This window comes from Malaya genurostris, chromosome 2, assembly GCF_030247185.1.
Source record: "Malaya genurostris strain Urasoe2022 chromosome 2, Malgen_1.1, whole genome shotgun sequence".
Classification (NCBI taxonomy): Eukaryota; Metazoa; Arthropoda; class Insecta; order Diptera; family Culicidae; genus Malaya; species Malaya genurostris.
Genome location: NC_080571.1, coordinates 217,797,676 through 217,824,773, shown reverse-complemented (window position 1 = coordinate 217,824,773; position 27,098 = coordinate 217,797,676). Strand labels below are relative to the sequence as shown.

Below are 27,098 nucleotides of genomic sequence, written 5' to 3'. Positions count from 1 at the left end.
GAGTATCGTGATGTCAGATCTCAACTAATAAATTCTTTGCGTACCCAAGGTAGACTATCCAATATCCCAGTTCGAGACATTCTTGCTTGTCGTGACCTTTCATACATGAAACTTATTTATCATTTCATAAAGAAAACTGGAGTTTCAATTTAATAAAGGCCCCTTTCAAGACTTAGTTCTGATCCCAGCTGCGTCCATGAGTTCAACCAATAGCTAAATTAGAATAAAAATAATGTAATGATACAAACAAACTCGAAACAGTTTATGAAATTATTAACAAAATGTCTGAAAATAACAGCTTATTTTATAATTTATAGAAGTTAATCGTTTGGTTCAAATAATATTTCCGAGTAGATTTCATAATTAATGACGAGTTACCTAAGATGATATTTAAGTAATAAGAGAATATGTTTTAATAAATGCAAAACGTTGTGACTATGTTAGAATTAAATTAGGATAAGAATATTATGTAAAAGTGATGCTACGGCGAAGAAAAACTTATGTAAACTGCCTTAAGAAATAAACGTATTTATGAAAAAAAAACAACATATCGTAAAAAAATAAGTATATCTTTTCAGTGATAACCGATTTTCATGTTTAACTTCCGAAATTAAAGAAAAGAAACAATGTATACATTTTATATAGCTTTTATTATATATTACTTTTTACTTTTTTATTTGTGACTTCTGGTCAGTAAGAAATTTCTACTTTTTTCGTTTTTTTAACGATATCAAACTAGAGATTATAAGAAGAGAAAGAATATGAAATTATAGAGCAATAGTACTCAAGGAAGAGCAAGGATGTGAATCGAAAAAAGTAAATATTACTGACTGACCGGAAGTCATAAATAAAAAAATAAAAAGTAAAAATTTGATGGGATTCCATCACACACAGCGATGAATGGAGCGCTGTCCGTGCGCCGCTTGCACCCTGGGACGCATAGCCATACGCTACAACTCCAGGCACTCAAGCAATAGTTTCGGAGAGATGAGAAAATATCAACACAATGAAACACATTGTGTGAGAAGCCGTCGTGAGCAGAATGTGACCACTTCTCGTAACTTTACTTTTGCCGGTTCGGATAGTAAATGGCAAACGACCTTTGCCTTTACTTTCTGACATATCAGAGACTCGGATGACTCGTATCGCTAAGATGCCTAAGTTCGACTCCTCTGGTAGAAGTTAAAAGTTTAGATACGAGAAGCCTTCTGCTTACTTAAATGACCCTTGTCACGTCTCACTTTTCCGCACTTTATTATGTGAAATCCTTGCTCTTCCTTGAGTACTATGGCTCTATAATTTCATATTCTTTCTCTTCTTATAATCTCTACTTAGTTTGATATCGTTAAAAAAACCGAAAAAATTTATATATTACCTAAAATATTGCAAAAGACACTCAATCAATCGGACCAACAACACAAAAAATAATTTTAAGTATCGTGGTTTCCGGTAGAACCGCTCATAAAATTTCAATGATTTTTAAAAATTGATTTCAATATCCTTCCAAAACTTGTAACTCAATCATCTTTTCTGTAACATAAAGGCGAATTTACGAACTGTATCATCACTTACTTAATGAATGACTGAAAGCTATTACTGTGGTGCCATATTGCGAGTAAATTTGCCTCAATTGCAGAACGAAACCATCAGTTATGGAATTTAAGGTGTTTAAAGAAACATTGCATGGCAAGAACTTATCAACGATACAATCGGGTAGTTAGCAATAGTTTCATTATAATGGAACACAAGTATTTTTATTGCATAGCAATCGTAACTACTTCCTACATAATTACGACCGACAAAATGCCATGACATCATAATCCGTTGTTGAAAAAAAAATCTTCAGAAGAGGGATTAAAATGTCGGTGTACAATGTTATCGGTTAACGGTGTGCAGACGCATGAAATCTTCTGATACTATAATATCTCTATACTGGTCAGTTTTAACGGTTTTAACATTTAAGCATAATTTTGGTAATTGAACTTAGTTCTATAAATATTTTTTTGTATCCGCCTTCAATCATTACCGAACATAGGCCGCTTGTGGGTGGATAAATCAGATCCCTTCGAGCAGCAGCCTTTCACTACTTCCGTACACTCAACGACGGTGCGTGTATGTGTCCGTGTATGTGTGTTTCCGTCCCATACTGTGACACTAATGTCACAGCGGGCAAATATAGGCTATAGTTAGGTATGCAATGATCGCACTCGAATTGAGGAATAGTGTGGGAAAGGAAAGGAAAATATTTTTCCAGATTCAGTTTACGCTGCCATTGTTAAGCTTGAGGCAGTGGTTACAATGATTGTTCTGCGGCACCGAATGGGTGTACACAGTTGTATAACACACTCACCCATTCGTGCATGGTGCGAGCAGTTTCATTAATCTCTGCGGCTCACTGCGAAGCCGGTAAAGTGATGTTCTAATTAATTTTCGATCTCATGACCACATCATTGATTCATTTCAGAGTAGACACTAGGTGAAAGGGTTTCATGCTTGATGACAGGATGAATACTTGGCATATCGAGTTGAATTAAACTTTTCCTACTAAACGATAGTGAAATATAAGATATCATCAACATCGATCCAATCGTCCAGCATCCACAAAATAAAATCCTATTTTTTTTTCGAACGAACAACATCTCTATCACGGTGAATACTCCACTGAAAAGCGTATTTTCTTCCTACTTCTTTACTTAGAGTTTCAACTACCCACTTTGCACGTGATAATCGGTCTTACATTCGCAACGTCTATACTGTTCTACTTCATGTTTGTTTAGAAATAGGTGAGCTGCAAGCAGACGATTTAAAAAGATGCAAAGTAGATATAACTAACCATTGGAAGTGATTTTCCCTCACATGCATGCTTAGTGTGTAACTGAAACTATTTTCAGCTTTTCAATATATTTCGACAAGGACTGAGAAATATGCTTGTAGATATATGATGTCAAGTATTTTTCAAACTGCAAATGACGTTGTATTTTTTTATTTTTTTATTCATGACACATTTCAACCGACGATGGCTATAACTCGGTATGTCATTATAAACTAGCGTATGTGCGTTGTATCGTATATTGCATCAGCGTCTGTGAATAGAGAGAGGGCTGCAAATTTCAATCTGCAGTGCACATGACTATGTTGTGGCCTTTCTTCAATTTCATTGAGTTTATTTTCTATTCGACTGACATTTATATTGACTCTGTCTCTTGAACTGCATACACGCTACCTGTTTCGGTACTTCTTAGTCGCTAGATATTCATCCCAACGAGCGTAGGCTAGGAGCTTCTTTTGTCTCTGAACAATAACCTACTTTGCAGCTATTATTTAGAGAACTATAAATAAACTACTAGGATATTATTCGGAAGGTATCCATGGCTCAATCGAACTGCACCATTTTTGAAGATAACTTCGATTATGGAACAATGAATATAGAATAAAATTCTATAGTCGAATATATTCAATTGGGTGTCCGCGTTTAGCATGAGCAGTTTTCTAGAATTTTTATCACCCAACTTTTCGTTGTTGCTGACATTTTGATCTACTGCCTCATATGTTACTACGGAAGTGGGGTCCCAGCGGATCAATTCTTGGCTAAATTATTTCTGCTGTAGCTGTCTGTTGATGTCACACCGTTCCAATGGCTATGTACAAATAATTGTATCTCCCAGCGGACTTCTTTAACCAATATATTTCTCCATTCGACAGAACACTGGGGACGCATGGTCAGTTGTACTGAATAAGACAGCAGAATTTTATACTTTAGAAACGTTGAGAGTGTTTCAGAAACTGGACTGTAGTGTTATCCTCTCGTTTACCGGAAAGGTTTTGTGTCCAACCTGCGACAACTTTCGAAAGACAGATGAACGTTTGCTTTGATATTTTTCGCTATTGCATTGTTCGGGACGAAGTGGCACACTTCCCGAGTAAAACGGAACATAACGAAGAGAACAAATCGCAATCTTATTATGTTAGCAAATTTAAAACTTTATTTTCAGTTTACCACTTCATAAATTGAAGTATTAATTTTTAAGTTCATAACTAGACGTTTCTAAAAAAAACCTGTTTCAATCCACCTAGTGGTGTAATGATGCCTTTCTCATAGTACTCATAACATCACAAATATAACAGTGGAATTCGCTGAAACAACTGTTCATTGAATAGAAATAGGTAAGATTGTCCGGACCTAATCTAACAAACTCTACAAAACATGTTTACCCTGTAGTTCCGGAACCGGAAGTAGTATCCAAAACAAATTAAGGAATTCCGTATGAAACTGTAAGACTTTTCCTTTGAACCTATAAGTTTGTGAATATCGTTTTGGCCATCTTTAAAAAAGCGAATTGGATCCTTTTTGCAGTTTTTAATCACCATTTCCAATTCTTCCGAAACCGGAATCAGATGACCGGAATAGCCGAAATTGTTTTGTTAGCCAGAGAGAAATATGACCTACAAACTGGAACAGTTTTGACCCTAGTTAAACCTAGACTTACTATCTCATGCTCTATTTCGATTAAATCAATTAAACGAAATCCAACAAACGAAGCGAACCTACGTTTCTGTTACTTCTGCATATGTAGGTCAAGCTAAACAGCTTTAATTAGCAGCATAATTAGGATTATTATTGTTATTATTATTATTATTATTATTATTATTATTATTATTATTATTATTATTATTATTATTATTATTATTATTATTATTATTATTATTATTATTATTATTACTATTATTATTTTTATTATTATTACTATTATTGTTATTATTATTGACATCACTACACAACTGGAACGGTATTACTGAACTACCGGCTGTGAAAATAGCATTTTTTTCGAATTAATTTTTAATTCAATGATATTCGTTTATTCTTTCAGTCGTTCTTATCATAGAATAGCTGAAATTTTTATCAACCGCAGCACCGTCTTTTACCAATATCACACCCCAGTAGCAGTCATCTGTAGCAGACGCCCTGTAACTGCGGAATCGGAAGCCGGATCCGGATGAAATTTCACAGTAGCTTTCAAGATAATATGGGCTTTAATTCAAATCAAGATTTGTGAAAATCGGTTCAAACATCGCAGAGAAATCGAAGTGAGTTCTATTTTTGGAGTTTTTCTTCACCACTTTCGGTGCTTCCGGAAAAGGAAAAGGGGGGACCAGTAGGGCCGAATGAAGTTTTTATGCCCACAAACTACCAAGCTCTGCAAAATGGAAGAATTCATCAAACAGTCTTATGGGATTTGTTCCTGTTTTTGACCATCGTTCGTGAAAAAATATTAATGAGATTGGTAATTTTCCACTTATCACGCTTTAGTTCCAGTACCGGAAGTCGGATCCGGATAAATGTTCTAAATATTTTTAGGAAACTACAAGACCTTCCATTTTAATCTTAGTTTGTGAAAATCGGTCAAGACTTTTACGAGAAAATTGAGTGCAAACTTTTTCTCTAATTTTCACATTCACCATGTAACTCCGGAACCGGAGGTCGGATCCAAATGAAATTCAATAGCAGGCTATGGCATCATTAGACTTTTCATTTGAATCTAAGTTTGTGAAAATCGGTTCAGCCATCTCCGAGAAAAGTGAGTGCATATTTTTGTTACATACATACACACTTACACACACAGACATTTGCACATTTCTTCGAGCTGAGTCGAAGGGTATATGCCATTCGGCCCTCCGAGCCTCGGTTAAAAAGTCGGTTTTCACAGTGAATGTATAGCCTTTCTATATGAGAAAGCAAAAACTATTAGAGTAAAAGTTTTTTGATAAATAAATTCGTAAAAGTTTTTTGATAAACAAATTCGAACGTGAAAATATTAAAAGCAACAATTAAATGTATGCATACACATCGACTGGCAAAACCTGTTTTAATTCACCTAGTGGTGTAATGATGTCTTTCTAATATTACTCATACCATCATAAATATTACCGTGGTAATCTAAACAAAACTGTTGATTGAATAGAAACAGGAAAGTTTGTTCGGACGTAATCTAGCAAACTCTGTAGATCCTGTTTATCCTATAGTTCCGGAACCGGAAGTAGTATCCATAACAAATTCAGGAATTCCGTATGAAATGTAAGACTCTTCCTTTGATTCTAGAAGTTTGTGAAAATAGATTTGAACGTATTGAAGAAAATCGAGAGGGATCCTTTCTGCAGTTTTTAACATTTCAAAAACTTCCGAAACCGGATTCCGAGAACCGGACTAGCCGCAGTTGATTAGTATAGCAAGTAACAAATGACGTATGAATTGGAACAGTTTTGAACCTAGTTAAAAAGATTTTTCCCTTCTTTTGCTTCGTCGCATAAAATATATAATGATTAATCCAAACAGAAAAAAACTTATTAATTTTACAGGCGACAAAATTCTACAAACGATACATTTGATAACAACTTAACTTGTCAAATGACGCAATATTCCATTCGTACAGAATTTCACAGGATCCGAGTGTAATTTGCACTCGGCTACCAAGTGCCGCTGTATTGGCTTATATGTATCTTATTACTTACGAAGATATGCGCTTTTGTGGCGTAGTCGATTAACTGACGTGCTTTATGATCCAATGTTTCTCGTTTCAAGTCGCGCTGTTGATATCGATCTTTTGTTTTTTTTTATTTCATTCGAATTCAAGATCTTGAATATACATTTTGTGTAAAATACGACGCTTCAATTAAGTGCATCATATAAGATGTAAAATCACAAGATATTTTCAATCTGCGTAGTAGTTCCGGAACCGGGAATCGAATACAGATAAAATTCAGGAATTTGATATTGGACTATAAGGTCTATAATTTGAATCGAAGTTGGTGAAAATCGTTCAAACCATCTCTGAGAAGATTTTGACAAATTTGAACACTTTTTGCGCTTTCGAGTCGTGTTTAACGTGTTTTACTTCGCCGCTTTAAGTGACAATATAAAATTTTCAACACACTTCACCCTGTAATTCCGATACCGAAAATAGTATCCGGATGAAATTCTAAAGCTTTGTATGGGACGACAAGACCTAAGTTTGTCAAAATCGACCACGCTCTATCTGAGGATAGTGAGTAAGTAATCAGAAATTCAAATTTTCACACTAATCGCCCTGTTATTTCGGAACCGGAAGTCGGATGAATTCGAAATTTTACATAGCACCTTAAAATCTTTAATTTAATTCCAAAGTTTAGAAAATCAGTTTAATCATCACCGAGAAAAGAGAGTGTACAAAAATGTTACATATACACATACACACAGAAATCTTTTTTTTTTCGGTCGCACTTATCGAAAAAAAGATTTTTCTCAGTCACAGCACCGTGTTTTTTTTTAAATTCCAAACGGTAATAGACATTCGTAACTGCACCGTTATTCTAGTTCATTCAACGAAATTGAAAATTCCTGGTCATGTGTTTACGGTGCTGATGGACTGGGTTGTGTTTTCAAACATTTCAATATTCGATGCTGGTTTTCATTTTCTTTATCGTTTTTAAAGGCGTGTTGTGTTTTCTTCTTCCATACCAGCACGTATCGGTTGTGTATCGTCATTTTAGATGACGGTTTGAATGTTTTGACACTCAACGCCCTGTAATGGCGGAACCGGAAGTCAGATCCGGATAAAATTTTAACTGTAGCTTTGGAGACAATGTGAGCTTTAATTGAAATCAAGATTGGTGAACATCGGTTCAAGTATCGCTGAGAAATCGAAGTAAGTTCTACTTTTGGAGTTTCTCTTCACTGCTTTTGATGCTTCCAAAACAGGAAACGGGAGACCAGTTTTAAGTTTTTGTGCCTACAAACTAACAAGTTCTGCAAACTACAAGAATTTATCAATCAGTTTTATGGGATTTTTGAAAACTACTCAGCGAATTGAAAATTTTTCACTTATCGCCTTAAGTTCCGGAATCAGAGGTCGGATCCAGTCGTCTTTCTAATATAGAAAAGTGTTCTGAGAGCAAAGAGTCATGTACCATTCGACACAATTCAAAGAGTTGACCATTGTCTGTGTGTGTATGTATCTATGTGTGTGTATGTTTCCAATAATGTGATTCATTTTTTTAGAGATGACTGCACTGATTTTTATAAACTTAGGCTCAAAGGCAGAGCCTTTTAGTCCCACAGGTTGCTATTAAATTTCACATGGATCCGACTTCCGGAGTTAGGTAAATTGGCAAATCGTCATTTATAGCGACGATGCAAAAAAGAGAAAAATCCTCTAAAATTGGCACAAACCCATTTCAATTTGTAGGACATGTTTGTTACAGACCACACGAATCGACTGCGGCTATACCGGTTCCAACTTCCTGGTTTCGGAAGTGACAGAAATAGTGGTCCAAAACTTTAAAACGGAACTTGATTTTGATGTCGGAACCTTTTGATAAACACTTCGTACTGTATATCTCGTTTTTCATCGCAAGCTCGATGGATACTTATTGTGAGAAATATATTTGACGTCATCGATTACTCTTCTATGGTGGGTACCCTAAGAGTCTTTGTATTAAGTGACAAGTAAGTTTCGTCATTTATGATGACCATAATGTCTTGCTTTACCGATTTTATAAATTTTTACTAACTCCTCCTGCCATAACTTTTTATGGGGTTTTTTCCCTATATCTTCTGCTGTACATTGAGGCGTGCGAACCCTTCAGGAGGCAGGAACCAGAATTTCGTTTGACACTCTCGACTATTTATAGAAAATTATTGACACATTGCATTTCGGTGCAAAAATAAAAAGTGTTCTGCAAATAGCAAATCCCTAGCGGTTTATGTTGAACTACTAGATGGCATCACGGTTTAGCATATAAACTGTTAAGCAAATCGAAGTCGAATACGAAACTCAAAAAAAATTTAAGTCGAGTGTATGCCCTGAGCACAATAAAAGGCTAATCCCCAAAACAATTTACGAATGTTATAACTTGTCAAAAGTAATAACGACGACGATTCAGTATTTACAGTGTGATTAGTACACTACCGGTCTAAGGTTCGGGACCACTTGCTTTATTTTTTTCATTCTTATCAATTACGTCGGCTACCCTGTGAATTTGTCAATCAAATGCGTCTTGCTACTGGTCAGTAGCAATTACGCGTCTAGTATCTATTACTCGTTACTCCCTTGAGTAGCAAAAACTGATTTCAAGAGTTATATTTACAATTGTTTGTTATATTTTTTGTTTCTAAAAGTTGAGTAGAGCATATTTTGCATTCAAAATCATAAGTGCTCGACAATTTACGTTATGTAAATCGACGTCATTCGAAAAATATACATCATTAAAAAAATGTTCATTTAGGGGTTAGCCAAATTTTGTGCTAGGGCACATAACCGTTTTTATTATTTTTATTATTTTTACGTTTCGTCTTTTACTCATCAGTGCAGAGCAGTTCAAATTGAACTGCTTAGTGCTAAACTCGGCAGTTCAATTTGAACCGCTAAGCAGACGTAAAGTTTCTGCTACTTACAGAACACTTTTTGTTTTGCAACGGAGTGCAATGTCTTTTCTGACGTGCCGAACGAAAACGTGTTTTCGACTATTTCTGGCCGATGCAGGTATGGTCATTTAGGGGTTAGCCAAATTTTGTGCTAGGGCACATAACCGTTTTTATTATTTTTACGTTTCGTCTTTGACTCATCAGTGCAGAGCAGTTCAAATTGAACTGCTTAGTGCTAAACTCGGCAGTTCAATTTGAACCGCTAAGCAGACGTAAAGTTTCTGCTACTTACAGAACACTTTTTGTTTTGCAACGGAGTGCAATGTCTTTTCTGACGTGCCGAACGAAAACGTGTTTTCGACTATTTCTGGCCGATGCAGGTATGGTCATTTAGGGGTTAGCCAAATTTTGTGCTAGGGCACATCACCGTTTTTATTATTTTTACGTTTCGTCTTTGACTCATCAGTGCAGAGCAGTTCAAATTGAACTGCTTAGTGCTAAACTCGGCAGTTCAATTTGAACCGCTCTGCACTGATGAGTCAAAGACGAAACGTAAAAATAATAAAAACGGTTATGTGCCCTAGCACAAAATTTGGCTAAACCCTAAATGACTATACCTGCATCGGCCAGAAATAGTCGAAAACACGTTTTCGTTCGGCACGTCAGAAAAGACATTGCACTCCGTTGCAAAACAAAAAGTGTTCTGTAAGTAGCAGAAACTTTACGTCTGCTTAGCGGTTCAAATTGAACTGCCGAGTTTAGCACTAAGCAGTTCAATTTGAACTGCTCTGCACTGATGAGTCAAAGACGAAACGTAAATATAATAAAAACGGTTATGTGCCCTAGCACAAAATTTGGCTAACCCCTAAACGACCATACCTGCATCGGCCAGAAATAGTCGAAAACACGTTTTCGTTCGGCACGTCAGAAAAGACATTGCACTCCGTTGCAAAACAAAAAGTGTTCTGTAAGTAGCAGAAACTTTACATCTGCTTAGCGGTTCAAATTGAACTGCCGAGTTTAGCACTAAGCAGTTTAATTTGAACTGCTCTGCACTGATGAGTCAGAGACGAAACGTAAAAATAAAAAAAAAATAAAAAAAAAATGTTGCCAAAAACTATACATTTCACGTTTCATTATTGAAAAAATGGGTCGAAAAACAATTTTTCTAAAATTGTTGTAATAAGAACTTCACAAAGAAAGATTCAAACAGAATGTAATCAAAGTCGTCATCATTCTGTGAGGCCTACGTCAAAACAAGATATGGGATTTAGGCAAGAAAAATCGTTCTCTCGCAGCTCCCGAAATTTCCGAACAACTCAACTCCGCATGTGAAGTACCAGTATCTGTTTCGGAGGTACAGGTCTTCGACATTATGGTTTGAAAGGACAACATTTTTCAATGACACGCATTTCCGTGAAGAAAAAGAATTGTGGGTCGCGGTTTCGTTTCCCAGCAAGATAATGATCCTAAGCAGTGCGGTAAAACTTGATTCCAATCGAATATTTTTTATGAAAATGAAATCTATGACCGTTGACTGTCAGCATATCCCTTCTCATTCATTTTACTTTGAATAACCGTACCTAGTCACTTGAAGTTTTGCTTGCTCAGTTTGTAGTGCCAAATAGTCTACCTGTTTCATTGTCTTCCTTGGCTTCACTGTGGGTAGTGAGCAAGTGCGAATGAATAGGCATAAGCATCAACTCGATAACACAAAACTCTCCATAATGATATATAAAGGGTGGCGGTTTTCATTTGAGTTTTCAATTATCACCAGCAAGTTAAAATCGACAATTTCAACTGTTTGGAAAGCGTTGAGGTGTGTTTCGAAATATTAAAAATGAAAACTGAAAGAGAGAACAATTAATTTATGTAATTGATATTTCAGTTATCATGACTGGTTTACCTTTCATCCATTATCTTGAACTAATTCGAATGTTTACATCAATTTCACTTGAATGCCGCTCTGTCATTCAATTGTAAGAGATATTTTGTTACTTCAAGAGATGAACTGACCGTGGTTAAACTGAGCTTCGGTAGAAAGATAAACGAATGAAGGACGGGATGATGCCCACCCGGTGCGACTGCGAAGGGTGTGCGTTAGAATGTGAAGTTTACTGCAGTAGAGTGTTCGTCAATGTGTGCACACATTCGATTTCAATTGAATTGAATGAAGTTTTACAGCACTGATCCAAAGCATACTTCTAAATTTTACCGGAGTTACATTGCAGCCAAAGAGAAGCAGCAACAACTCAAATATATGGAATGTCCTCCCCAGTCGCCGCCGGATTGTAAAACGATTTAGTTGCTGTGGGACGAGTTGGGCAGGCAAGTAAGGCAGTTGCAACCAACTATCACAAAACAGCTTTGGACGTTGCTACAAAACTAATGGAATCAAATAATGACGGAATCAATGCATAAATTGATTGAAAAGATGTCCTAAAAATGTGCCGCAGTTATACAAGCAATAGGCGAATATATCGAAAAATCAAAAATATAAATAAATACTTACTGTTTTCTTCGTGAGTTGATATTGTTTCTAAAAAAATAACTTTTCATAAATATTGATAATAAAAAAATACGAACGAACGGCTTTCACCACGGGTTTTTAACGTTTTATCAACATTTTAAAGTGGACTCATACTTTTGAACGGTACTGTATATCCGAATCAATAATAATACCACTTCAGTTCGTGCTCGCATCTCACCCGACACAGTCGAAAATTACTTACGGTCGAGACGATAGAAACCTTTTCCTAGTACTTATGTACAAGAGATTTTGATACCAATATGGTGCAGATTGATTTTTGCACCGAGTACAGATTTTTGGAAAAATGACCTGGCAACACTGGTCCTATGAAAGTTGGTACCAATACTACACTATTAAAAGTTTATTAGTTTATTGAAGTTGTTTTATTGAGTTTTTCTGAAGTTGAAACGCATTTATGTTCAGTATTTTAGAGAAATTTATCTTCACTTTCCGCTTGAAGGTACCGGAATTTTTTATTCTTCTCCAGTAATTTTCACTGGAATCCATGTTTAAATATAATTTTATAAATGGAATTTTACAAAAACTAGCAAAAAATTAATATTAACAGTTTTATGAACGGCTTTTATTACCAATATGGTTTTAATGTAGATATATTGAAAACGCCTTTGAGTTTTTAAGCATTGTTTTATGATAGCGTGATCTATATTATTTTTGATTTACTACAATGCAGTAATCAAACCTAGAACAAGGCTAAAATCTTAATTGCTTGAAATAGGATGCATTGAATAAAACTGTCATAAAACAGGTGGTAATCATTAAATGTATAATAAAACCCTTAAAAATTTATTTAAAACCAAAAAGCATTGAAATTGTTACTTGGGAATGCATCTAAACGTTAATGATGTAAGTGAGATTCAATTCAACAAGGTGTCTAACTGTGTGTATATTATGTTCAAACGCGAAAGAGATGCAATTGCATTTGCTTCGGTTAATAACGGGGTGCACAGTGTTGATCATGACAACGTTAAATATAAAATCCTGTGTACATGGCGGACAATGCCATAGAAGTACGCGTGCATGACCTTCCCCCGCAGACCAGCGATCAGTTCGTTCGGGAAAATATGTCGCAGTACGGTGCAGTTCTTTCCATCGAAAGGGAAGTATGGCGGAATATTTTTCCGGGTATCCGGAAAGGCGTGCGAGTGGTACGTATGCAACTACGTAAAGCAATTCCATCGTACATCATTTTTGATCAAGACGAGATACATCCATGTAAAACGCTGATTACGTAAGAAAATCAACTGGTTACATGTCAGTTTTGTGAACAAGCTGCACACTACGGCAAACCTTGCACTGAAACTGCAAAAAGGACATCTTCAAACAAAAACAATGACAACCGATCAACAACGGAAACTAGTGAACGCAGTACTCCTGTTTCACAATCAAACCAACCAGCAACTGCAATTAATGTACAACAAGACGTGTCTACCGCAACTAACAACGAGCCCAAGACTGCGAATTACAAGGAAACCGAAGAAAAAATGGAAATCCACGATACCACCGATGCGGCAATGGATGACAAGACGAGTCACGAACAAAGTGCCACTCAATCATTGCAAGATAAAAATGGAAGCTCCTCTCCCCCTAGAAAAAGGATGACAACGAGATCTAATGGTAAAAAAAAATATTTCATTTATGAAAACATGGCCCAATCGGCCACGTAAAGCTTGTACGCAAATTGCCCTGAATACAAAAATTTTATAACAAAAAAAACAATACCACTAAAGATATTGTTTTGAATTAATCTTTGCGAGACACTGGCATTGGGAAGTGAAAGAGGTGAAGCACCATGCGCCTCCGTTAGTATAAGGAAAATATGAATATCTTAAAAATCGAATGACTTTCGAACGTAAACGGAAACAAACAAATTTACTGAGAAACGATACACGTTTACAAGCACAAATACTTCTTGCACCCCAGAGGTAGTCATAATGGTGTTTTTGAAGAAACGAATAATTATGGTGCAAACACAAAATTTGTGCTGTGAAATGTGTCTGAAAAGTTATATAGTTATATATTGTAGCTAATCCTATTCCTGAATTTTAACGCAACTGGAAAACTAGTGGTTTCAATATTCATCTGTAATCCAAGTGTGAACAGTTCGTTTTTAACTTCATATTACCATCGTTATAACATGTTATTTCCAGCAGGTGCGAACATCGTACTATTTGACTTCTTTGTTCACCCATTCATATAACGATTAATAAAGATTTCCAATTTAACAAATATCGGTTGCTCAAACAATCAAATTCAGTACCTGTCACACCAAGAACGTGAAGAAATATTTTGAACATTTGTTTAAACTTCGAAGTAAGAAAACTATTTCATACTTACCATTTCGATAACTTCCGAAAAATCTTTGTTAATATCATCTATTACAAAAGGATACCCATTATGTTGGGGCGCATTCTTCAAATGTGTAGAGTTTATCTGAAAAAATAAAAAAAGAAACACGAAATCAGATCGGATCCGTCAATTCGTCATTTTGTAGGTTAATCAACGTGCAACGACCGAATGTTTGATAGGTTTCCAGAATAAATTATCTCAACTCAATTGTCGTTACAGTAAACAAAATTAAATTAATACAGTTGGTTTGTAGTTGTGCACAGGAATAAATCGAGAGCTTATTTACCAACGATTCCTATTACAAATTTGTCAATTTCCATAACCTAATATCATAACGAGATACGATCGAACTATAGATTACGCTTCACGCTTATCAACAGGATACCGTTATGGATCCCTATCAACAGATTTTCACCAATCATATATCTTTTGTCGACCCAAATCACGTACGTACTGTCTAAAAATACGGCAGATAGTCACTACAGAGTGACAAACAAACTTTGCTTTGTTCGTATTCTCCGATGTCGATATGTACCTACTGCTACTATTGTCATCCGTCGAAGATAGCGAGCGTTCGCATGCTGCTACTCTGACCAAATCCACTCTTGAACTTGAGTAACGAATGAAGAGAAACGAAAGTACACTCGGTTGACGGTGCCGATTTTTATCTATAGTACTAGGTCCACTTACATTCCAAATGATTCATCACAGCGCCTTTAATATTGGCTGCATGCCCACAAACAGATGAATAGAAAATAAGGAATAAATTTGTACTAATTTCGAATTCCTAAACTAATATCGATTGTGTTTAGAATCTTCAAAATAAAATTTCGGTTTCCATACAAAACGAACATCCGTCAAGTTGAATTCTGGCAACGTTGAACCGTGACCATATGAAGAATAATATAGGATCTTTGTTATAAATGTACTGGGCCTGGTAACATCTTTCAGTATAGAGCAATTTCACGCCAAATTGTCTAGAAATGGTAAAATTCTTGTACCACCCCCTTCGATTTGCATGAAACTTGGCATGAATGTTCGTTCTAGCAAATGACGTATTGGTATAACGAACACACATGCACACTGCACTAGAAATTTTTTTCACTCAAGACTAATTTTTAGAAAAGGGCGTATCAAAGCTTCGTTAAATGAAAAAACTCATAGGAAGCTACTTCCTAAATGCAGTCATTTTCGAGATATATGAGGAGCTAAGTCGAGAAAATGAATATTTCATGATATTACGCCTTTTTTAAATTAATCTGAGCTATCAATCGTCAAGTTTATTATTTTTGTAATTCTTATGAAATTTTGAAGAAATTGTTCTTTGATATCAAGGCGATGCGAGTAGCTGTTTTTGAGATATTTTGAAAACAAAATCGAAGAAATCGCTGGTTTAAAAATACACATTTTTTTTATAAATTAGGACAATTAGCAATACCAAGGCGGACTGTATTCTAGTTTTAAAGTACAAGATAAAATAATTGAAGATATAATTTGCGAAAAATATTAAAACAATTGTCGTTTTGCAAAACAACTTTATGAATTCCCATCGGCACCAATACTCATTACAGTTGTTAAATATCTTAATAATAATAGACTGTAACTTTAACGTCATCATCATATTCTTCTTGAGACATAAAACAGAACGAGATTGCTGTGAAATTATCTTGATTCCTTTTAGAAACATAATTGTATTTCGCATTTGTTATTGGATGTTCATGTTCTCTTGCCAAGCTAGCTCTTGTTGCCATTTATTTCAATGTTCAACCGATTGCATCACATGGTTCCTTACTGTGCGAGGTTGCGAAGAAATACCATTCCGAATCAATGTTGTATTTTGTTTTCAATTTACAGAGGCTTGCGATGTTTTTTTATATTTTTATATTGAGAAGCCCCGTCCGATACAAAAATTGCCTTTTTATATTCATTCGTTGTTTTAGGAACTTTATTATTTTGTAAAATGAAAACTTGCACAGCAATTGTTCTATTATTATAACGAAACTCAAATTTTCAATCGTGTCTGATTCTTATAATACATTACAAATGGATGAATGATGACTTTGAACAGCATTTTGAAGAACGAATGAATAATTCTCGGAAAAATCACAAATTACAACTACTTCTTAAGTTAACGAAGAGTTTGTGTCTTTTAAAAATTGAGATTTTTTAAATATAGTCATCAGTTTTTTCTGTTAAATTTCTAGTTTTTTTCTGTTAAATATGCTACAAAATCAATAACTAGTTTTGTTAGGATTTCTAGATTACACTTATCAGTAGTTATCCATTGTTCAAAAGCGATCTCATTTACAATTTTCTGCTTTGTTCTTGCCGGCAAATTACACAGTAATTTTTCCAAAGCCGCTGTTTACTGCCTTCTTCGAATCGTTGAAAAGTTTCTCCAAAACTTGAAAGCAAATGCCGTTTCTGAACTGGTTTACGCTCATTATTAGTTCTGATAGAAACGTTGTCCTGGCATAGTTCTACTTGTATCATCGTCGTTTAAGAACTGCAGTACTTCACGTTTTATATCAGGATCCAATGGACGGCCACATTTTTTGTTAGGAACAGTCAATACTCCTTGCTCTTTAACCAATTCTTTTACCAGTAAAACCGTGTATTTATTCACATTATTCGTCATTGAAACAGACCATGAGTTGGGTAAAATCGAGAGTATCCGTATTTTATCATTTCTTGAGCAATCTGGTTTGGTAAATTTCGCCTTTAATTAATCAATTATTTCATCAAATGCTGCAGCCTTAGCTTTCACTGTCTGAAATTTTGTGGTGGATGGCCAAATAGTTGTTTCCTGATACCTTCAACGATTTTGGAATACTTTCTTGACGATAGTTGTCAGGTGTAAGGTTTCTAACTGCTATAAGAGATACATTAATTCCAGAAATACCTTTATTAAATACCTCAACATTTTGATTCCTTAAATCATCCGCTAGATCACTGTGATGGGAGGATGCTGAGATGAGTGAAGCTGCTGATGGTATTTCTTCTAAATCATATCTCGATGTAGGTGGTATTTCTTTTAAATTATTTCCAACTGTTGCTGGCGAAGCTGTCTTATAATTCGGTATCTTGTTGTTGCTGTAAGCTAGTTGCTGTGCATTTTCAACAGACACAGGTCGATATGAATATAATCGACATGAGTCGCAAATATGCATTGTAGTATTCACAGTAATTGCGCACTGCTTGAAAGCAAAGTGTTCAATCACACTATCTGTTACTTTACGACGCTTAGACGCACAAGGTTTTCCATTATGACGAGAAGGACTACGACAATTTTATTTTCTCATCATTAAATCACACTCACTGAATACTATAGTTTGTTGATGCTAGTTTTCAAACTGGCGCTTTGTATTTCAAAAATGTGCGTTTATTGTTAGGTGTAGGTAATCTTTTGTATCAAAGGTAAACTTTTATACCTGAAGGTACGTATTTTTTCAATATGCCTGTGGTTTTTAGAAACCAAAATATGTCGAAAACAGCTACTAGCATAGTCTTGATATAAAAAAAAAATTTACTCAAAATTTCATGAGGATTACAACAAAATAATTTTGGCGTTCGAGAACCCAGACTAACTTTAAAAAGGACGTATTCTCATGAAAAATTCATTTTCTCGAATTAGTTCTTCATATATCTCGAAAATGATTGCATTTAGGAAGTAGTTTCCCATGAGCTTTTTCATTGAACGTAGCTTGGAGAATAATATTTCATTGCTCAGATACATTTATTATTATAAAAACATTGTTTTTGGAAAACTGCTCAAACGTTTTTCCTCGGGTAACTTTTTTATTTATCATCTCTCCCACTTTCTCAAACATTCATTAGTTTCTTTGTAACTTGACGTTTTTTGTGATATAAAATTAAAAAAAAAATCATACGGTAAAATAATTAAAAATTTATAAAAATAAACTTAATTTTTTATTTCACAAAAATTAGAATATTTTTTTTTAGTGTATACGTTTTTTAGAAAGTTCTATTTATTACCTTCTTAGACATTTTTTGTAGAAGCTATAGATTTATAATAATAATGTGGAAATTGAAATAGTAATAATGTGGAAATGGAAAGGGGGGGGGGGTTGCCTTCTCTTTACAAAGAGCGAGCCTACCCGAGCGTCTGTTCCCCATGTTGGGGCGGTTCGAAACAGCTTCTGTTTTCCATGTCAGGAGTGGCTGATTACCGTCCTTGCGTCAGTGTGGGACTCTAAACATGTGCTGACACGATAGCCCTCCGGCGAGACAGCAGGTTGGTGCAGGCCTAACAAGCCGCCCGGAAAACACTTGTTACGAATAAACAGGATATAAAAACGACTCGGAATAATCGGCAAAGACCTACGCGACGAAATAAGGACTACGATTGAAAGCTTAGCACATGGAACTGCAAATCGCTTGGCTTTCCAGGACACGACCGAATGCTGCATGATGAACTTCAAATCCGCGGCTTCGATGTCGTAGCACTGCAGGAACTTTGTTGGACGGGACAGAAGGTGTGGAAAAGTGGGCATCGAGCGGCTACCTTCTACCAGAGCTGTGGCACAACCAGCGTTCTAGGAACGGGATTTGTAGTGTTGGGCAAGATGCGTCAGCGCGTGATTGGGTGGCAGCCAATCAATGATAGAATGTGCGTATTGAAGATCAAAGGCCGTTTCTTCAATTACAGCATCATCAACGAGCACTGCCCACATGAGACGAGAACCGATGACGAGAAGGAAGCATTCTACGCGCAGCTGGAACAAACCTACGACAGCTGCCCACGGCGGGATGTAAAACTCGTCATCGGCGACATGAATGCTCAGGTAGGCCGCATCGGGCTGGAGAGCCTGCACGCGGTAACAAACGACAACGGTCAACGATGCGTAAACTTTGCAGCCTCCCGAGGAATGGTAGTTCGAAGCACCTTCTTCCCCCGCAAAGATATCCACAAAGCCACCTGGAGATCACCTGATCAACGTACGGAAAATCAAATCGACCACGTTCTCATCGACGGGCGATTCTTCTCCGACGTCATCAATGTCCGCACCTACCGCAGTGCCCACATTGATTCTGACCACTACCTTGTCACTTTTTTTATGCGCTCAAAACTATCGACGGTGCACAATACTCGTCGCACAGGAACGCCGGGACTCAATCTCGAGCAGCTACGTAGCATTTGTACTGCAGAGGAATACGCGCAACAACTGGAGCTAGTGCTACCAACGGAAAAGCAGCTTGGCGCGGCGACTCTTGAAGACGGCTGGAGAAACATAAGGAACATAACCGTTCTAGGTAGGAGGTTATCGAATCGAGGAAATTACTGGTTTGACGGCGAATGTCAGCAGTTGGTCGAAGAGAATAATGCAGCAAGAGCACGGATGCTGCAACACCGCACTAGAGCGAACGAGGAACGATACAGACAGGCGCGGAACAGACAGAACACGGTTTTCCGGAAGAAAAAGCGCCACCAGGAAGACCAAGATCACGAAACGATGGAACAGCTGTATCGCGCAAATGACACACGGAAGTTCTATGAGAAGGTGAACCGCTCACGTAGAGGCTACACACCACAGGCCGAAATGTGCAGAGATACCAGTGGTAACTTTCTCACGAACGAACGTGAGGTGATCGACAGGTGGAAGCAGTACTATGACGAGCATCTGAATGGCGAAGCACAAGATACAGAGAACGGTACAGGAATCAATCTGGGTGCACGCTCAGTCGACGACAGATTCCCAGCCCCTGATCTGTCGGAGATAAGTGAGAAGATCGGCAAACAGAGGAACAACAAAGCCACGGGCAATCACCAGTTGCCAGGCGAGCTGCTCAGTTGCCAGGCGAGCTCACATTGCTGAACGCCGTCTACAAGGTACTCTCCCAAATCCTTTGCCGTCGTCTATCACCAATAGCTAAGGAATTCGTAGGGCCGTACCAAGCGGGATTTACTTGAGCCCGCGTAACTACGGATCACATATTCGCGATAAGACAAGTACTCCAGAAGTGTCGTGAATACAACGTACCCACGCATCACCTATTCATTGACTTCAAAGCGGCATACGACACAATCGATCGAGAACAGCTATGGCAGATAATGCACGAATACGGTTTCCCGGATAAACTGACGCGATTGGTCAAAGCAACGATGGATAGAGTGATGTGCTACGTCCGAGTATCTGGGACGCTCTCGAGTCCCTTCGAATCTCGGAGAGGGCTACGTCAAGGTTATGGACTTTCTTGTATCTTGTTCAATATTGCCCTGGAAGGTGTGATTCGAAGAGCGAGGATCGACACGAGTGGCACGATCTTCCGAAAGTCCGTACAACTTCTTGGTTTCGCTGACGATATTGATATTGTGACACGTAACCTTGAGAAGATGATGGAAACCTACATCGGACTGAAAGCTGAAGCTAGTCGTATCGGACTGGCCATAAATGCGTCAAAAACAAAATACATGAGAGGAAGAGGCTCTAGAGAAGAAACACTACGCCTCCCACCACGAATATTGATAGACGGTGACGATATCGAGGTGGTTGACGAGTTCGTGTATTTGGGCTCACTGGTGACCGCCGATAATGACACCAGCAGAGAAATTCATAGACGTATTTTGGCAGGGAATCGTGCGTACTTTGGACTCAGAAAAACCCTCCGATCGAGAAAAGTACGCAACCGCACGAAATTGACCATCTACAAAACGCTCATTAGACCGATTGTTCTCTATGGCCACGAGACCTGGACTATGCTGGCAGAGGACCAACGCGCCCTCAGTGTTTTCGAAAGAAAACATCTATGGCGGAGTGCAGATGGAAGACGGAACGTGGAGACGGCGTATGAATCACGAATTGCAACAGCAGATAGGAGAACCATCCATCGTACGGACAGCTAAAATCGGACGTCTACGATGGGCTGGGCATGTCATGAGCATGTCGGACGACAGCCCAGTGAAAATAGTTCTTGAATCTAATCCGACTGGTACAAGAAGAAGAGGAGCGTAGCGAGCAAGTTGGATCGATCAAGTGGAGGGTGATCTCAGAAGCATCCGTGCCTTGAGTGGCTGGCGACGAGCAGCCATGGACCGAGTTATGGAGAGACGTATCCTTGATACAGCAAAGGACACCCCAGACCTATAGCTGTTAGGTAAGGTAAGTATGTGGAAATAATGTGGCTAGAAACACACCCGCGCTTTTCAAAAACTAGTCTTGAGTGAAAAAATCTCTAGACCAGTGAAAAATACATCATTTGCTATAACGAACACACATGCAAAGTTTCATGCAAATCGAAGGGGGTCGTGCCAACAGTTAGCCGCATGCAATTGCTCTATATCTGTGTACGAGCTTATTGCCATACAGTGAGCTTATTGCCTTATCTCACAGATATATTTACATTTAGAAAAAAATCGTGTGAATTTGCGTTTTCTGAGACCGACATATATGTGCTTAGGCAGCCACTGCTCATTATTATTTATTATCAGTTTTATTGTTTGAAACAATTATAAATTCCTTTACGGTAATTGTGACCCAAGCCGCCCACCATTGATGGTGCTTTTGGCGACATATCAAAAAATCTTCAAGTTCAATTTTTAAGGATAAATTACAAAAGAATCTTTTAACAAAAAAATCACAATGAAGATTTTTACTACAATGCCCGAGTGATGCATTTTTGAATATATTTTTTTATTTGAAATTTTATTTTCGCGATTTAATTTGAAATTTATTGGCATATCTATTATGGGGCTGAAGCTTTGTTGAGAAATTCCACAAAATGTTGAACCGTTTTAAATGCTCTTTGAAAAAAGTAGCTTGAACAAAAATAGAATAAAAAAAATAGAATCAACTTTATAAAAAAAAACCTGTTTTAATTCACCTAGTGGTGTAATGATGCCTTTCTCATGTACATATAATATTGTGGTATTCCATTCAAAATTTATCTCTACGATTTTTGAAACAAACCAAGAGATTGTTTGTGCATTAACTAATATAACATACAGAATCAAACAATTCTTTGATTGCGTGAGTCATCCACATTTCCACAAACCAAAGAACTAACATGACACACAAACTCTTCTAGTACGCACTCTAAATTACGATTTAAATGTTTGTTGTATCCGAAAATATTTTAAGTGACGGTGTACAATATTGAACACACTTTACCCTATAATTCCGGAACCGGAAGTCGGATCCGGATGAAACTCAGGAATTCCGTATGGGACCACGAGACCTTTCATTTGAATCTAAGTTTGTGGAAATCGGTCAAACCATCGCTGAGAAAAGTGAGTGAGATCTATATTGGTATGTATGACCACTATTTCCGGTACTTCCGGAACCGGATACCGGGAACCAGGATAGCCGGAATCGGTTTGTTTAGTTGCCTACTGATAATGACTTTCGATTTGTGTGGTTTTGGGACCAGTTTAGAAAATTTTTACGTTTTTTGTTTCGCCGGTTTAAGTGACGGTGTACAATATTGAACACACTTTACCCTATAATTCCGGAACCAGAAGTCGGATCCGGATGAAATTCAGGAATTCCGTATAGGACCACGACACCTTTCATTTGAATCTAAGTTTGTGGAAATCGGTCAAACCATCGCTGAGAAAAGTGAGTGAGATCTATATTGGTATGTATGACCACTATTTCCGGTACTTCTGGAACCGGATACCGGGAACCAGGATAGCCGGAATCGGTTTGTTTAGTTGCCTACTGATAATGACTTTCGATTTGTGTGGTTTTGGGACCAGTTTAGAAAATTTTTACGTTTTTTGTTTCGCCGGTTTAAGTGACGGTGTACAATATTGAACACACTTTACCCTATAATTCCGGAACTGGAAGTCGGATCCGGATGAAATTCAGGAATTCCGTATGGGACCACGACACCTTTCATTTGAATCTAAGTTTGTGGAAATCGGTCAAACCATCGCTGAGAAAAGTGAGTGAGATCTATTTTGGTATGTATGACCACTATTTCCGGTACTTCCGGAACCGGATACCGGGAACCAGGATAGCCGGAATCGGTTTGTTTAGTTGCCTACTGATAATGACTTTCGATTTGTGTGGTTTTGAGACCAGTTTAGAAAATTTTTTACGTTTTTTGTTTCGCCGGTTTAAGTGACGGTGTACAATATTGAACACACTTTACCCTAGAACTCCGGAACCGGAAGTCGGATCCGGATGAAACTCAGGAATTCCGTATGGGACCATGAGACCTTTCATTTGAATCTAAGTTTGTGGAAATCGGTCAAACCATCGCTGAGAAAAGTGAGTGAGATCTATTTTGGTATATTTGACCACTATTTCCGGTACTTCCGGAACCGGATACCGGGAACCAGGATAGCCGGAATCGGTTTGTTTAGTTGCCTACTGATAATGACTTTCGATTTGTGTGGTTTTGAGACCAGTTTAGAAATTTTTTTACGTTTTTTGTTTCGCCGGTTTAAGTGACGGTGTACAATATTGAACACACTTTACCCTATAACTCCGGAACCGGAAGTCGGATCCGGATGAAACTCAGGAATTCCGTATGGGACCACGAGACCTTTCATTTGAATCTAAGTTTGTGGAAATCGGTTAAACCATCGCTGAGAAAAGTGAGTGAGATCTATTTTGGTATGTATGACCACTATTTCCGGTACTTCCGGAACCGGATACCGGGAACCAGGATAGCCGGAATCGGTTTGTTTAGTTGCCTACTGATAATGACTTTCGATTTGTGTGGTTTTGAGACCAGTTTAGAAATTTTTTTACGTTTTTTGTTTCGCCGGTTTAAGTGACGGTGTACAAAATTGAACACACTTTACCGTATAATTCCGGAACCGGAAGTCGGATCCAGATGAAACTCAGGAATTCCGTATGGGACCACGAGACCTTTCATTTGAATCCAAGTTTGTCAAAATCGGTTCAGCCATCTCCGGGAAAACCTAGTGAGATTATTTGACACATACAAACACACACACACACACACACACACACACACACACACACACACACACACACACACACACACACACACACACACACACACACACACACACACACACACACACACACACACACACACACACACACACACACACACACACACACACACACAGACAGAGAGACATTGCTCAGCTCAATGAACTGAGTCGAATGGTATATGACACTTGGCCCTCCGGGCCAATTTTTACTAGTCGGTTTTTCAAGTGATTGCATAACCTTTCTATATGAGAAAGGCAAAAAGTAGTAAGCATATAAATTTTGTTTTGATTTATTGTATTCCAAATAAATGCTTCATTAGAAATTTGGTAAATTTGTAATACACAGAACTAAAACGAGCCAACCTAAGAAAAATTACATTCATTTATTATTGCGATCTATGTATGATTGGAATACAGCAAAAATATTTTCCCCAGTGCACAAAATATAAATCGTCGGGCAAGTTTGCCATTTTATCGTTGTAACTATATCACACTAGACAATATCTGTACCAGAAAGTGTTTCATTTATCTCCATAAATCTCCTGAGCCCATTTGTAACCGCGCAGAACGCATGAGTAGAGAAAAGACACCTTATGTTTCTCCTTTATTACTCCACAATTTTCCACCACAATATGGTCATGTTTATCGAAAGGGCCCTCTCGTCTATCGTCTTAGATGTTTGTAAATAAACCACTGCACGGAAAGAAGCACAAATTACTTTTGAAGTGAAAACTCACACTACGAGAACTAGGAATACTACATGTTTTTTTTTATAAAGTTTGCGCTTGGCACATTGATTTACGTTTCCTTCGCATTCCAGATATGAATTTCATTTCACGCACCACTCGCGATTCAATATCTGAACTTTGAGCTCGGCAATTACTTGCATTGTTAGTAAGCATGAATGTAAACCAAAGAGAGTAATAAATCACGCGAGGAAGTAACGGTACAAGATCTATTGACTAGGCCGTAGGGTAGAGCAGTAATTTTCGAACAAAGGAAAGCAATTGATGGACGTGTTCGTGTTTTCGAGAGCGAACTACTAGCTCACGGGGCAGATGCTGAAGCGCAAGAGTCAATTTATGTAGTGAAATAGAAAATAAGCATGAGCACAATGCGCAACTATACTAGCTTCTAACCGACGATAAACAAATCAATAACTCTTCCATCAATTGAGCAATACTACTTCGAAGTAAAGTGAATTAAAAGGGGATGGTGTAAAGAGCACACACATCCATACTTGGTAGCAGTGAAATTTTTAATAACAGTTTTTTTATACTCTAGCAAACATTCCTTCATGCTCATTCTGTTATTAGGTGAAGAATTCTCAGTATAAGTGTAAAATATCACAACAAATGATGACGTGAGTATCCTACAAAAATCGTCAGTTCTAGTTTTGAGGGAGGGACCGGATTTCAAGTAAACATATAATACGTTAAAATATGAAATAATGAGTATTTTTTCGGTTGTTGTTAATTTGGTGCCAGATCAAATCAATCTTGCTGGAACTAGCAACAGTTCAGAGTAAAGCCGCACTTGTCAAGTTTTGCAAACATATCTAAACCACTCACAAATGAAATTGGTCTTTTATAAACAAAGCCAAATCACAATTTGGCACTTATAAAACAAAATCTACGTTCGTCGAAAAAGGGAATAATTGGCTCAACCATTGACTATTATCTCCCGTCGTTAATAGAAAACCAGTAGTCAGGATAGCCGGAATCGGTTCGTTTGGCTGCCTACTGATAATGGCTATCGATTTGTGTAGTTTTGAGCCCAGTTTAGTACAATATTTAACACATTTTTCCCTATAACTCCGGAACCGGAAGTCTGATCACACAAATAGACATTGCTCAGCTCGACGATCTGAGTCGAATGGTGTATGACACTTGACTCTCCGGGCCAATTTTCACTAGCAGATTTTTCAAGTGATTGCATAACCTTTCCATATGAGAAAGACAAAGAGATTATTAAAGCAAGTATCATTCGTTTTCCTACTACAAGATGAAATTGAAATACCTCCTTTTGAGTTTCATTCTTTCTATAATTAACGATATGGTATTACTTGAAGAGCTCTGAATATCCAAAACCACAGTGGAAGAAGTAACCGCAAACTTCAACTTTTATCGAGTGTTTAACGGTACGGTGAATTAGTCGTCAACCGCTGCTAGACAAGGCACACTTGATGGAAACCCACGCCTAAAAAGTTATCCTTTCGGAAAAAATAGCTGGTCCTATCGCTACATCCCGCATACGCATGGCTGCCAGATGGCTGACTAGACGCTGCAGCTGGAAAAATATGGCTGGCAGACATTCTGGTGACCGACTGCCTCACCGCTGCCAGATATACACACTCAGGCAAAAAATATATGGAATTTCATAATGATTTCGTATGGTTTTTAGCCACAAGAATATCGTAAGCGAATCATAAGGCCGCCTTATGAAATCACGAAAATTGGAATTCCAATAAAACGCCTTATGAAATTCATACGAACTTTTTAAGAATATTGTGCGAAATTTCTATAACAAACATAACTTCTCTCATATATTGTGGAGATCATATGTTGTTCGTATGAAAACTATTATAGTGATAGATGAGATGTATGTTGCAGAGGTATACTGTTCATATTAATATTATGAAATTATGATTTTGGTGATTTTTGATGCATCATAAGATTTGCCTTATGATTTTTACTACTCAATTTGCTTGAGTGCAACTCAAACGATACAACCGTATCCACCAGGATTTTTCCACATTGAAATCTTTGACATTTTCAGCGAAGGTGGAAAGATGAAAACGCTCAGATAACTTAGATACAGGCGACTTTGTTTTGTCAAATTGGTCAAACTGAATCAATTTTGGTAGCCGTCTG

General features: G+C 37.4%; 1 protein-coding gene across 9 annotated transcripts in view; it reads right to left on the bottom strand.

Annotated features, from left to right (window-relative positions):
- Positions 1-27,098, bottom strand: part of LOC131427574 (cGMP-dependent 3',5'-cyclic phosphodiesterase-like) — a 197,472-nt gene that overhangs the window by 127,642 nt on the left and 42,732 nt on the right. For all 9 annotated transcript variants that reach the window (XR_009229287.1, XM_058590892.1, XM_058590894.1 and 6 more), the window contains exon 4: positions 14,283-14,378. Coding sequence is in view for 8 of the 9 variants with exons in the window: in XM_058590892.1 (XP_058446875.1) it covers positions 14,283-14,378 (96 nt within the window). In the remaining variant the exon portion in view is untranslated. The remainder of the gene's footprint in view (positions 1-14,282; positions 14,379-27,098) is intronic.